This window comes from Hemiscyllium ocellatum, chromosome 12 (genome assembly GCF_020745735.1).
Source record: "Hemiscyllium ocellatum isolate sHemOce1 chromosome 12, sHemOce1.pat.X.cur, whole genome shotgun sequence".
NCBI classification, from domain to species: Eukaryota; Metazoa; Chordata; class Chondrichthyes; order Orectolobiformes; family Hemiscylliidae; genus Hemiscyllium; species Hemiscyllium ocellatum.
The window spans coordinates 43,280,298-43,294,971 of record NC_083412.1 but is presented as its reverse complement, the minus strand read 5'-3'; the positions used below and the strand labels follow the sequence as shown (position 1 = coordinate 43,294,971).

General features: G+C 38.8%; 1 protein-coding gene across 1 annotated transcript in view; it reads left to right on the top strand.

The window, feature by feature from the left end:
• Positions 1-14,674, top strand: part of eif2s3 (eukaryotic translation initiation factor 2, subunit 3 gamma) — a 33,105-nt gene that overhangs the window by 15,807 nt on the left and 2,624 nt on the right. Inside the window, exons 5-10 of the mRNA XM_060833527.1 lie at positions 1,579-1,673; positions 3,415-3,573; positions 7,056-7,190; positions 8,306-8,400; positions 13,165-13,309; positions 14,263-14,432. Of these exons, the coding sequence (XP_060689510.1) occupies positions 1,579-1,673; positions 3,415-3,573; positions 7,056-7,190; positions 8,306-8,400; positions 13,165-13,309; positions 14,263-14,432 (799 nt within the window). The remainder of the gene's footprint in view (positions 1-1,578; positions 1,674-3,414; positions 3,574-7,055; positions 7,191-8,305; positions 8,401-13,164; positions 13,310-14,262; positions 14,433-14,674) is intronic.

The window sequence follows — 14,674 nt, the reverse complement described above, 5'->3', positions numbered from 1 at the left end:
TTGTAATCATTTTCTCATTTAACAATTGTTAATAGTCATCTACTGCCATGATGATACTTAAGCCTTTCTGTCTTCACATTGGAAAGCTGTAATACAATTTTCTTGTAGAGTCCATACCAGAAATGACTGAAAACATTCTAAGCAAGAGAGACAAACCAAAATTTTCACACGATGGTTATCTATATGTGTTTGATAAATGTAGCAAAATGTAGAAATTAGTTTTTATAATGAAAAGGTTAAAATTAATGAATAAAACGAATTAGATTTATTTCTTACAATGCAATAAAAATGAATTTCTTACGGGCTCTTCAAGACTTTTTTAAAATTCTGCACTGATGCCAAAACAGCTCAGCACCAAAGTAATGAGCGCCAAAACAGTTTAGAGCCAAATGGCGGGGCCAAATGATCGGCACCAAAAGGGCGGTGCCAGATAGTCCCATTCCATTGGTTTGTACCCCATTTGTTACCTTGAACCTTTACTCCTTTGACCGCTGTCCTATAGTGGCAGCAGTTCATGTTGTGTACAAGATTTACTGCAGCAGCTCACTAAGGCTGTTTCAAAAACACATTTCAAATCTGTGACTTCTGCAATCTATTCTAGAACAAGGGATCTAAACTTTTCCAATGACAACCCCAATTCAAGCTGGGGGAGGAAATGACAGACCTGCAAGATTAACTGGTGGTTCTAGAGGTTGAGAGTGGTAGGAGGAGTTTTATTCTTTCAAAAGCAGTCAAAGCTTGCCGCTTACACTACTGCACAACAAAGGGCACGCGTTGAGTTATTTAGACTGCATCAACAGCTTGCAAAAAATACAAGGATTTAAAGTTGTTTCTAACTTGCTTACTTGGTCAAAGCTCGAGCTGTTAATGCCTTGGAGCTCTAAACCACATAAGTTCAGGCTGTGATCAAGTGAGGTTGCAGCCCCCATTTTGTAAAGCCCTGATCTCAAAGAACAAGGTTAACAGTGGTGTGAAAGCAACAATGTCTGCAAATCTCATGCCATCCTAATTTGGAAATTTATTGCTGTACATTTACTGTCGCTGGTTTAAATCCTGGAACTCTTTCCTTTACACACTATAGGTGTCCCTATATCACAGTCTCTATTGGTTCAAAAGCTGCAAGCCATCACTAACTCAAGTGTCATTAGGGTTGGTAATGTCTCATACAAACAATTATTGTTAGATCATATGTTTTTTAGCAGCTTGTGATGTTTCTGTTCATTAAAGACAATGAATACATGGAAGTTGTTATTTTTGATGAAAATAAATTTTGGACTTTATCACTGACACTAGAGTTCTGGTGATGCAATTTTTAAATAATTGGCAATTTTGAGATTGCTTGTGATTTTCTTTCAATCTTGACTTTTTAGATGTTTCCAAAGTTTATAACTATATTGGGTATATTTTTAACTTTCAAGACTGAGCATACAAGCGTTTCTGTATTTTCAAATGGCTACTTCATGTTGTCCCCCATTGTGTTCTGACTTGTATATAAATCAACTTGCGAGCAGTCCCAAAAACAGAACCTGTTCACAACCTGGAGATGTGGTATACTTAGTTTTGTTTGTTCTATTGTAGGCACGTTTCTTTTGTGGATTGCCCAGGGCACGACATCTTGATGGCTACTATGTTGAATGGAGCTGCTGTCATGGATGCAGCTTTGCTTCTGATAGGTAATTGGGGTGTTGACAGTAGGTGTGGATTTGCACTATCATCCACGGACTGTTGTTCTTAATTTCATGACTGTGTTAATTACTTCTGTACTTTACTCTTGATACAAGATTTCTTAAACAAATCCTTATGATCCAAGGAATCCTGAAAGAAGCTATCTCAAGTTATTTCTGAAATCTTGGCACAATAGTTCTTAATTTTTTCTTGTGTAAATTGAAAAGTGAATAAGAATGTCTGGGTTACATTGCCCGAGCAGAAACTGATGGTACAGGACTTGGCTATGAAGGTGGCTGAACCGTGATCTTGAGTTCATGTCGCACTACATGTGTATCCATAAAATCTTCCATACTGTCCTGTTTTGATACCATCACCTTGATAAATTATGATCTCTACCTTAATTATTGTTTAAGTTTTGAATTATTTATTACTTTGGTTAGATCCTTGGCATATGACTCTTATACTTGTTATTCCAGTCATTTGGTTTGTCTCCAGCACCGCCTTATTTTTAACTTTTTGTAATTATCTCTCTGCCGCATTTAATCGGATTATAGGTCGTCCCTTCACTTATTATTCAGCTCTTGACACTTTACTCACACTGACTTTTGATCACCTGCAGAGACCTTATTCAACATTCCACTCACCACTTGTATGATCTTTTGATCTCTCTGCTGATAAATTCTGTCTGTGTGCTTCTCTCTCACTTCCCCTGACCAAGAAGCTCTACTCCAATTGCTTGTGATTTCAAATAAACCTGTTAGACTGTAACCTGGTATCATGTGACCTTTGACTTTGAGTTAAAGCCATGAGCAATGCTGAAGAATACAAATGTTTTTAGTCCAGAAAGTTAAGAGAATAGTAGAAATTCTACGTAGTTGACCATCAGATCAGTTGATAGCATTCTTTCAGGGACTGTATTCCATGCTCATTTAAAACTGAGTATTTAAATTTAATAATTTCTTGTGATGAAGATAGAGTTCCCTTTTAAATGATCTCCAGGGCTGGAATTATTTAATTGAAGTAAAGTGTGTGAATCTATTTCCCTTAACTGTGTAAGGGTTGGTCTAAAAATGAACAGATGAGAGTTTATTTAGCGGAGATTTCAAAGGCTCAGCAAACATGATTATCAGTAGTGCTCCAAGTCCAACCTGATGATGATGTCTAATTTTTGAAAATGACTAATATTTTGATATTTCCCAGTTATGTATTACCTGATTCTCTTGTTGGGACAATGACATTGTCCTTTGCCTGATAGGCAATCAAAGGTTGAGGGTCAGGAAAAGTCCCATGATCAATCCTGGCACAGGTTGTCTTTGGTAACTAGGCAGCACAGTGATGCAGATACTGCAGTTGGCGTCAACGTCCTTATCTGAACAAAAATACAGATTTACTGGGTTTCCCATTCCTGTGTTGCGCATATATGAATGGCAAGTAATTAAGGATGGAAAACGTTTGTAAGACCCTTGAAAGAGTCATGAAGGAATTTCCCTCACTTCTTGGAGTCAGGTTTGTCGGTTAAGTATCAAAGCATTGTAGGTATTTGAAATTCTGTCTTTGCACATTCCAGCTGTCTGTAAATGTAGTTTCTTTGTAACAAGTTCATAATCATATATGTTACATTTTATGCTGAATTACTTTTTCTGAAATGTTTTCTTTCTTTTACCGGTGGGAAACTAATTATTGAAAGCTTGGAATTGTAAGCATTTAACCTTTTATGCTATAGTTACTGGTTTCTCTCCTCCGCAGCTGGTAATGAATCTTGCCCACAGCCTCAGACTTCAGAACATCTGGCTGCTATTGAAATCATGAAACTGAAACATATTCTGATTCTGCAGAACAAGATTGACCTTGTAAAGGAAAGTCAAGCAAAGGAACAGCATGAACAGATTCTTGCTTTTGTTCAGGGTAGGTTGTCCCTAAACTAAATTTCATTCAGATTTTGACTTGTAATTTCATGAATCTTTGAATGAAATCGCACATGAAGGACCATTTTATTCAGTCATCCATCATCATCTTTTCTGTTGAATTTTATCTAGTCACATTTCTTTCCCCTTCTCCAATAACCATATTCTTCCGTTATCTGTCTTATGGGACGTTGTTAAATATGGTTTATAAAATCATGAGAGGCATGGATAGGGTAAATAGACAAGGTCTTTTCCCTGGGGTGGGGGTTCCAGAACTAGAGGGCATAGGATCAGAGTGAAAGGGAAAAATTTTAAAAGGGACTTAAGGGGCAACATTTTCACAGAGGGTGGTGTATGGAATGAGCTGCCAGAGGAAGTAGTGGAGGCAGGGACAATCGCAAAGTTTAAAAGGCATGTGGATGGGTATATGAATAGGAGGGGTTTAGAGGGATATGGGCCAAGTGCTAGCAAATGGGACTCGATTAATTTAGGATATTTGGTTGGCATGGATGAGTTGGATCAAATGCCTGTTTTCGTGCTGTACATCTCTGTGACACTGTCACCAGCAGTTTGAGATGTGGGTGTCACAGATTGTCCAGCATTCATTTCCTGTCCCCAGTTCTCCTTGAGGTTGGTGATTTGTCGCCTTGAACCACTGCAGTCCATCTACTGTAAGGAGATCCACAATGTTGTTGTGGAGGTATTCCAGGATTTTGTCCCATGGACATTGAACAAATGACATTACATTTCCAAGTCAGGATAGTGAGTGGCTTGGAAGAGAGATTGCACGTGGTGGTGTTCCCATGTTTCTGCTGCTCTTGTCCTTGTAGGTGGGAGTTGTGAGTTGGGCAGACACTGTGTGAGGATCTTTGCTGAATTTAAGCAGTGCATTCTGGAGATAGTACACATTGCTACTACTTATCATTGCTGGTAGAGGGAGTGGATATTTATGGATGTGGTGCCAGTCAAACATATTGCTTTAACTTGATGGTGTCAAGCTGCTTGAATTTTGTGGAGCTGAACATATCCAGGCAAGTGGGGAGTATTCCATCACACTCCTGACTTGTGCCATGTAGATTGGAGGCTGGCTTTCGGGAGTGAGGAGGTGAGTTACTGTGCAGTATTCACAATGTCTGACCTACTTTTGTAGCCACTGTCTTGATGTGGCAAGTCCAGTTGAGTTTTTGGTCAATGGTAACATCAAGGATATTGATAGTGGGGGGATTTCAATGATTGCCACACCATTAAATTTTAAAGGGCAGTGCACAGATAGTTGTCTTATTGAAGATGATCATTGCCTGGCATTTTTTTTTGAGGTGTGAATGTTGCTTGCAACTTGTCAGCCCAAGCCTGGATATTGTCCAGATCTTGTTGATATTGAACATTGACAGATTCAGTGTTTGAGGAGTAGCAATGTTGCTGAACTCTGCAATGATCACAAACATCCCCACTTCTGACGTTATGTGGGGAGCACGGCAATTGAAGCAGCTAAAGATATTTGGGCCTAGGACACTACCATTAGGAGCTCCTGCAGAGATGCCCTGGAGCTTAGATGAATGACTTCCAACAACCATAGTTATCGTCCTATGTGTCAGGTTGACCTCAACCAGTAGAGAATTTTCCCCAGTTCCCATTTATTTCAGTTTTGCTATGGCATCTTGATGTCACTGTCAGTCAAATGCAGTCTTGATGTCAAGGGCTGTCACTCTCACCTTCACCTCTGGAATTCAGCTCTTTTGTCCATGTGTGAAGCAAGGCTGTAATGAGGTCAGGAGCTAAGTGGCCTTGGAGGAACCTAGACTCTGTCAGTGAGCAGTTTGTTGCTACTTGATAGCTGTTGGTGACTCCTTCTATCATTTTACTGATCAAGAGTAGACTACTCAAGTGGTAATTGGTCTGGATGGAATTGTCTGCTGTTTCTGGACAGGACATACATGGGCAATATTTTACATTGCTGGCTTAATGCCAGCATTGTAGTTGGAATCATCACAGAATTGCTACGGTGTGGAAACAGGCCCTTTGACCCAACAAGTCCACACCAACCCTCAGTATCCCACCCAGATCCAGTTCCCTACCCTATTATCCTATGTTTAACCCAGACTAATGCGCCTAAAGTATACCTACATCCCTGAACACTATGGACAATTTAATATGGCCAATTCACCTAACCTGCACCTCTTTGGATTGTGGGAGGAAACTGAAGCACCTGGAAGAAACCCAGGCGAACTCTGGGAGAGTGTGCAAACTCAACACAGACGGTCGCCTGAGGCTGGAATCGAACCCGAGTCCCTGGTGCTGTGAGGCAGCAGTGCTAACGACTGAGCCACCGTGCCTCCCTAAAGTGGATCAGCTTGCAGTTGAATGCATATCAGCTGTTTCATAGAAGTTTGACTTGTTTTTTTGTGTGGTTTAATCTCTTTTCAGTGAAGAAAACCTTGGCTGTGTACTGTATTTCCAAGTTTTGCACCATTTACAAACTTGAGACATTAAGCTGGGTCCAGTTAATTAATATACATCAGAAAAAGCAGTGGTCCTAATAACAACTCCAGAGAAGCATTACTTTTTAGCAGTCTAAAAATCAACTGTTTACTGTTACACTCTTCTTTGACCACATTTACATGTATGCATGTGAGTCTGTTATGTGGTGTTTCATTAAATACATTTTGTGAGTCTATATTTTAAAAACATCATCCCATAACCACCCTCTATTGTTTCATTCAAGAGCTGGATCAAGTTAATAAGACATGATCTGCCCTATTAGAATAAGAAGATAACCAATTATAATATTTTTGATTGGGGTGTTATTGTTGGCCAGTAAACTAGAGGAAAGGCCCTGTTTTCTCTTTAGGAAGAATTGACTAGAGTAGTATTTAGCTATGGTTCAGTGATACAGAACAACTCACTGAAAGGGTAACACTCTTGAAAAGTAGAAACTGCAGTGAACTAATATATATAGAAATGAGAAAAAGAGTAGCAGATTATGGAAATCAGAAACCAAAACAGAAATTCTTGGAAAAATTCAGAAGGTCTGGCAGCATCTGTGAAGAGAAATTAGAGTTAATGTTTTGGGTGCTGTTTTGAAGATTTATTGGACCTGAAACATTAATTTTTCTCCACAGATGTTGCCAGATATGTTTTTTTTTCCAGCAATTCATTTTTGTCCAGAAATGAATCTGTTCTGCAGTCAAGCCCCATTACAATATGTGAGCATCATGATTATTAATTGTTAATAATTATCAGGTTCGTTCAAGGTAAACATTCATTTGGAACAATGGCATTTGAAAGGAACAGATTGACACTTAGAATTGTATGCCAGTGTTAGATGTTTGCTTCAGAAGTTGAGGGAATTGTAGGAAGCTCATTATATTTGAGGTTATTTCATTACGTTAATATCTTAAATTTCAAAAGTTATGGTTGCACTGTTAAGCAATAATATATTGTTTGGAGTTATTGCCTAATAACTTTACATGTTTGGATGCACAGGTACAGTTGCAGAAGGAGCACCAATTATTCCAATCTCAGCACAGCTAAAATATAACATTGAAGTAGTGTGTGAATATATTGTAAAAAAGATTCCAGTTCCCATTCGAGATTTTATATCTGAACCGAGGCTAATTGGTGAGTGTTTTATTTTCCTTGTTCTTTGAAATCTTGGATTATTTATGCATTGGACGATGGTCATAATTTTGAACAAGTCTGAAAGGACTGTATTTACTTTCAGTGCACGATAAAGTATTCTGTAAATGCAGTATACTTCAAACCATTAGTTATTTTTCATATGGAATTGGGCGTAATCATTTTGTTACCAAGCACTGCATGTCTTTGATCTTTTGTTGGTATTAAGGTTAACTGATTTTAAATGGAATGGAAGTAGGAGTTTTTTAGATTTTTATTTGTAAGAACACAGTTCTAACATGTAGGGTATCTGCACCTGAAATGTTCTTCCTTGTTTTGGAATTGGACGCAATGTTGTATGTTTCAGGCCTTTTTTGTTTCTTGTCGCTGATATTATTAGTAAAATTTACTGTTTAGCCTGGTTAATTTAGTTTGAACAACAGGCACGTTCTGATGTTGGTTCTAGTATGTCAAAGCGACCAATTTTAGTTCTTTAATCATTCCTTGAAGTACTGTTGAATGGTTTTCCTCCCATTGAATTGGCCTTCAGTTATGTGGTTGAGGCTCTGACTTGTTGAATGTTCTAGAATTGTATGCAGTTTCCTGAGACGTATATTGCTGGTAATTTTAGTGGAATATAACTGTATGTACCTTAACTTACAAGAGAGTTCTTCTCGCTAACAGCCAAGCCATTTCAATGATAAACATCCCAGTTAAGTATCTGTTAGAACACATTACAATTTGGGAAATTCCAGGTTGTGCCACTGTTGTGACATGGGTTACTTTTTCACCATCTTTGCCACAATTTAAATTTTGACTCTCTCAGCCTTTAGTTGTCTTCACAGTATACCCCAGATGTTCAGCTTCAAGTTTTGTTTTGTCACTACTCTCTTAATTTTAAATCTAGCCACTTTGGCTATTTTCCTGAACACTTCTCTCTTTACTGTTCACTGCTTTTACTTCTGTGACTTTTCATTAAAGTACTACTTGAATCTAATCTATTTTATTTATATATAAGCTAGAATTTTGGGCATTTCTTTTTCTCTTGATCTTGAAGGGCGTTGAAGTGAATTACATACTTTAAAATTTGTTTTTACATTTTCTCTCCATCAATGCAGTAATTCGATCTTTTGATGTCAACAAACCTGGCTGTGAAGTAGATGATCTAAAAGGTGGTGTGGCTGGTGGCAGCATTCTGAAGGGAGTATTAAAGGTATGACCAAGAACAGAAATTGGAATGGAGTGCAGTTGGGAGCCTCTGAATTGGGTCTACTATGGTTGAAAAGTTTAAATCTGATTTATTGGTGTCTAATGTGGAAGGTGTTTTTGTTGCTGTAGCTTGATATAAAATCTATTACTAAAATCTGTTTTCTTTCAGTTATATACGCTAACTTGCATAAGTTTCAAATATCTTCAAATCCCCTAAATTCCTGCTGGTGGCAGTAATGAGCTTTTAGTCACTGCTAGTATCTGTCTGAAGGAACTTCTGCTGATGAAGGGTTTATGCCCGAAACTCCACTTGTCCTGTTCCTGAGATGCTGACTGACCTGCTGGGCTTTTCCAGTACCACATTCTAGACTCTGATCTCCAGCATCTGCATTCCTCACTTTCTACTACTTGCTTCTATTGCAGCCTTTTCACCTGATCGCTGTGTAACAGTAAAGGTTGTGTTTCAAGTTGTGGTCTATAGTAAATGTTACAGTTGAGTACAGACCTTTAAAACACTCTTAAGCCCCTTAGTTTTGTACAGGGGAACGTCGATTATCCAAACGTGATGGGCAGGCATTATTTTGTTTGGTTAATCAATTTAAATGCCTTTTCTTTGTGGCTCGGAGTTTTTAAAATCTGCTCCTCGTTCAGGAGACTGCAGCATCACACAACACGCGAGGCCCGCCCTCAACCCCACCTCCCATTCCCCGACTTCTACTCCTAACACCATCCAACCCCACCTCACACCCCGTGCAACCCCACGCCTCCTGCCTTGTGCAACACCCTCCCTGCTCCAACCCTGTCCAACACCTCCCCCTCCCCCAACACCACTCTCAACTCCCTGCCCCCAATCCTTTGAAGTACCCTGCCCCAATACTCCCCACCCCATCCAACACCGCCCTCCCACCCCAACACCTCCCTGTGCTCAACAACCCCCCCATCCCCCCGCCCGCAACATTGCCCCCTCTCCAGGGCAGCTGGACTGGATACCAATAACAACACTGCTGCTGCTGCCGCCTTTGTGGGGTAAGTCTCCAAATGGCACACGCGCGCACTCAGCCACATACACAGCGTTGTACTGCAACTCTTTGCCAGGTTCCACCTTTACCATGCACAGGACAATGTTGGTCAGATTATTTGAGGAAGGGACAGTGGGGGTTAGGGTACACCTTTGTGTAGAACTCCGGGGAAAGTGTGGGGAGAGAGAGAGACAGAGGGCGGGCAGTCAGTCATTTGGAGACGGTGCCTGTTTAATCTCTGTTGAAACACGTCTTTGTAATGTTTCCATTGAGACCTCGGGATCTGCTTCAGATAAACCGATTTTCAGATAATTGGTATTCGGATACAGGTTCCTCTGTATTAGCTTACTCAAGAAGTGTGTTTATTCTTTAAAATCAGCAATGAATATGCCTTGATTGGTTTTAATGATGCACCCTTACTCATCAAATTTAAATTTAGTTCCTTTGATTAAAATACATAAACAAAAGTTAGGAAAAGACAAGTTAGTTTGTCAAGCCAACTTCTCACTCATGATAATTTGAAGTAAATCAGCAATGTAATCTCTTTTCTGGCATGAAAAAACAATGGATAATAAAAATGGTGGGAAATTCGTTTCTAAACCACTCTTTGGCAATCAGAACCAATCTAGCTGATTATTTGGACCATGTTTTATTTTGAAAGCCACTTTAATTCTGGTTGATGGAGCCTGTTCCCCAGTCATAAAGTGGCCCACCTCTATCTTGAAGGTATCCAGATAATTAACATTGGCCGATAACAGAATGTGTCTCAGAAAAGATTTGTCAAACCGCTTTCTTCTTACTCTTCTGTAGTTCAAGCTTGGGTCATGGTTTTCCCCTCAATCTGTTAAACTAGAGTAATTTATTAGTAGGCACTTTATTTTCTACCTGAAACCTTGCATTTATGTTCTAACTTGTTAGAAATGAGTGATTTCAGCATTTGTCTGTGGTAATCATCCCATTTCTCAAGTGACTGAGTATTAGTTGTATTCTATATAATATGATTTTTTTTCAGAAAGTTCATCATAAGTGTTTGGTCTCAGCCCACTGGCAGCTGTGTGGGTCTAGATTTCCCATTTTGGTGTGCTGACTTTCACCTCATTGGTCGTCTTCCTAAAGTATTTTTCATGTTTTCCATTTTAAGTACTTCTCAAGTCATGGTTTTTGTCTTATTGGTTATTTGTGATGAGTATTCCTCAATGTTCTGATAACATTATGATAAAATGTTTTCCTTTTTGTTGACTATTGTGAGTCTTTATTCCCTTCATACCAGTATCCTAACAGTGGAAAACAATATTTGTTATTTGCCACTGGAATTTTTTCAGTTTTCAGCACCTTTTAGATTTTACCCTTTAACACCAATTTTCCATTTTTATTTGGGGGGGGGGGGGGGGGGGGGGCGGGGGGCGCGGGAAGCACTTGAACATTTCATAATTATAATCTCCCATTTCTAATATCATTCTGGAGAATCTTTACATTTCTTCGTATTTGAAGTATGCCTGTGCTTTCCCTCAAATTTTAACATTCGCTCTTGCATTCTTCGTCAGTTTGGCATAGGAACACGTAGTATCAGTTGCTGAGATGTTGTACAGTTTGATTCCATTGTGACTGATTTCTACTTTAACTCCATTTTCCCATCTTTGCTGCATAGCAGTGGACATCCTAACCTAATTCAAACTCCATGTTGAAAACTTCAGTTGTCTTTGAAGTCATAGCTTTTTAGACAAATTTGATCAAACTAATTTCACTCCGAATGTCCCAACCTTAATTTTAACAAAATGCCTGTTTGCACTCTAGTCTCTCTGGGGAACGAAGTAGTTTCTCTGTTTCTACCTTTTCAAATCCTTACTACATTTTAAATTTCATGTTCACCTGTATTCTAGGACATATATTCAACTTGGCCTTGTAATTTAGTCCTCTGGTTCTGGGTCTCAATCTAGTGAATCTGCACTGTGCTCTTATCTGTGGCAGCCAGTAAACCAACTGAAAGCTGTAATATAAAGGTGAACTTGCAAATATTCCCTGCAACTGGAATGAAGTTTCCTCTTTGTAATTCCTTTTCGGTCCAACTCATCCGTGCCAACCAGATATCCTCAATTCCTCTCGTCACATTTGCCAGCACTTGGCCCATATCCCTCCAAACTCTTCCTATTCATACACCCATTCAGATGCCTTTTAAATGTTGTAATTATCCCAGCCTCCTCCACTTCTTGAAGGAGTTCATTCCATACACACACTGCCCTCTGTGTGAAAATTGTTGCCCCTTAAGTCACGTCTAAATCTTTCCCCTCTCATCCTAAACCTATACCAGCTAGTTCTGGATTTCCCCCACCCCAGGGAAAAGACTTTGTCTACTTGGCCTATCCATGCCCCTTATGATTTTATCAACCTTTATAAGATCACCCTTCAACACTCCGGAAGGAACAGTCCAAACCTATTCAGCCTCTCCCTGTAGCTCAAACCCTCCAACCCTAGCAACATGCTTGCAAATCTTTTCTGAACTTTTTCAAGTTTCACAACATCCTTCCTTTGGGAGGGAGACCAGAATTGCACACAATATTCCAAAAGTGGCCTAACCAATGTATTGTACAGCTACAACATGACCTCCCAACTCCTATATTCAATGCACTGACCAATAAAGGAAAGTTTACCAAACACCACCTTCACTATCCTATCTACCTGTAGCTCCACTTTGGTGGAACTGTGAACCTGCATTCCTAGGTCTCTTTGTTCAGCAACACTCACCAGGACCTTACCATTAAGTATATAAGGCCTGCTCTGATTTGCCTTTCCAAAATGCAGCACCTCACATTAAATTAAATTCCCATCTGCTGAAATCCAATATGTTATTCTTTTACTTTCATAATTGTGCATTAGGTTTCAGTGGTTTGTGTAAAATAGATGCACATTCTTTTGTGCCATGCACAGATTTGTAGTGGATGTGGGTTGATTTGAGGTATTCAAAAAGGTATTGCATGCTTTTTTTAAATAGAAATAACATGCAGGGATCGGGAAAAAAGATAGGAGATTGTGATTAAGCCAGAATACTCAGAGCTGGTGTAGAAACCTTGGGCCTCTTCCTACAACATAACAGTTGTGTAATTCTATCATATTTGTTCAACACGCAATCACATTATCCTTAGTGACTGGGAACTCCCTAGAATTGGCACAACTGCTGGCTTGTGTTGTCTTATTTGGTAGAAGGGGTGAGGATGATAATTTAGTAGTACTGTCACCAGACTAGTAATCCATAGACCCAGTTAATGTTTTGGGGAGTTGACTTCAAGTCCCACTGCGGCAAATGGTAGACTTCAAATTCTAGATTTTTACTAAACTCAAAGTCTAAAAACCCATCTCATTCATTAGGGAAAGAAACTGCCATCCTTACTTCTGGTCTACATATAACTCCAACCCACAGCAATATGATTGATTGATAACTTCCCTCTGAAATGGTCTAGCACATCAGTTATATCAACCATTTGGCACCATAACCAGCTGGCATCAACCAAGACACCATAACTGACAATGGTGAACACAGCTCTGTTGACACCGTGCAAAGTCTAATTTGATAACATCTGGAAATAGTGAAAACTTTTAACTCCTTTCCTAATGATTTTTTTATGTGTACCTACACGAAACAAGGACCACCATCTTATCAAGGATAGGGATAGGCAATAAATGGTGGCCTAGACAGTGATGTCCACATAGTAATGAGTGATTTGTTTTTTTAATAATTTTGTTTTGTATTACAGGTAGGGCAGGAACTTGAAGTTCGACCTGGTATTGTGTCAAAAGACCATGAGGGGAAGCTGATGTGCAAGCCCATCTTTTCAAAGATTGTGTCACTCTTTGCGGAGCACAATGACCTTCAGTTTGCAGTACCAGGTGGCCTTATTGGTAAGGAGCATACTTTACTTTTAAGCCATCCAGTTTTGAAGTTTTACTTGATAAAGCATATTACCTAATTGTTGGTGTGGTCCAGAAAGTCACTTAACACAGTGCAGGAAATGCTTTTTTGTATGTTAGTATGTTGAGAAAGCCATTTCATGGGGAAAGAAATGCAAATGATCCACCTTTATGCTTATTCATAACAAATGACATTTATTATTGATAATAAGTTGTTTTAATTAGCAAATGCCTTTTTATATGATTAGAAATATTTTTTGTAGATGATTGTACTCCAGCAATTCAGCCAAGTAAAATAGCATTAAAAAATCAGAAGCCTACTTATTTTCAAAGCATATGACAAGAAATGCTGCTGGTTGAACATTTCTAAAGTTTGATAGCTTAGGATCTGTACAAGTACTAAATTATTGTTCAGTTTAAAATATAACATTCTATTGTGCATGTTCAGTTCCTTCTGTTTCAAGCTGGACTTTCAAAATTAAGCTTGTCCTCAAGGTTGGAGTTGATCAGTTCCACTCAATGAATATCTGTTTAAAAATATTTCATGGCCTAGTCAATTGACAAAAAAGTCATTTTAACCACTGAGTCATTAGATTTTCATTTTGTGTGTGATAATGATCAGTGCCAAGTATTGTAAAAATCAACCATATTGTCAAGGACAAAATTTGATCCCTTACTGTCTTTCATCACAAAACATACTGGTGACAATAGTATGTTTTCTTGCTTTCAGTGCGGGACCCAGTTAAATAAGTCCAGCAGTAAGATTAGAATATATTCAGTATTGTGAAGTGTAGATTTTTCTTCCCATGCAATAGTGTATTCTGGTATATACCCAGTGTATTATGAGACTCATAGCCAGCAGATTGCAAAGAGTTGATAGCTGTCCAGTTGTTGGAAGGTGCAAAACTACTATTATTTTTAGTGACTGACCTTGCTTCTTTTAGGTGTTGGAACTAAAATTGATCCAACTTTATGCCGTGCTGATCGTATGGTGGGACAGGTGCTTGGTGCTGTTGGAGCTCTTCCAGAAATCTTCACAGAACTGGAAATCTCCTATTTTCTTCTCAGGCGATTGTTGGGTGTGCGTACAGAAGGAGACAAGAAAGCAGCAAAGGTGAATTCAAAATTGTGCATTACCTCATTTTTGAAAATAATATCTAAAAATAAGTTTTGAAGAATTGGGTGGTATATTAATCTGCTGAAACTTGGCATTTGAAGTTCAGAAAATTAAATGTGATTTTTTTTTTAAACAAGTGTCTAGGCCATTAGTTTACTGAAACAATGGATAAATCGAGAAGTGTTTAGTTTGTTACAAAAATGTTAAAATGAGCAACTCTTACTTTATTCTTGGATTTT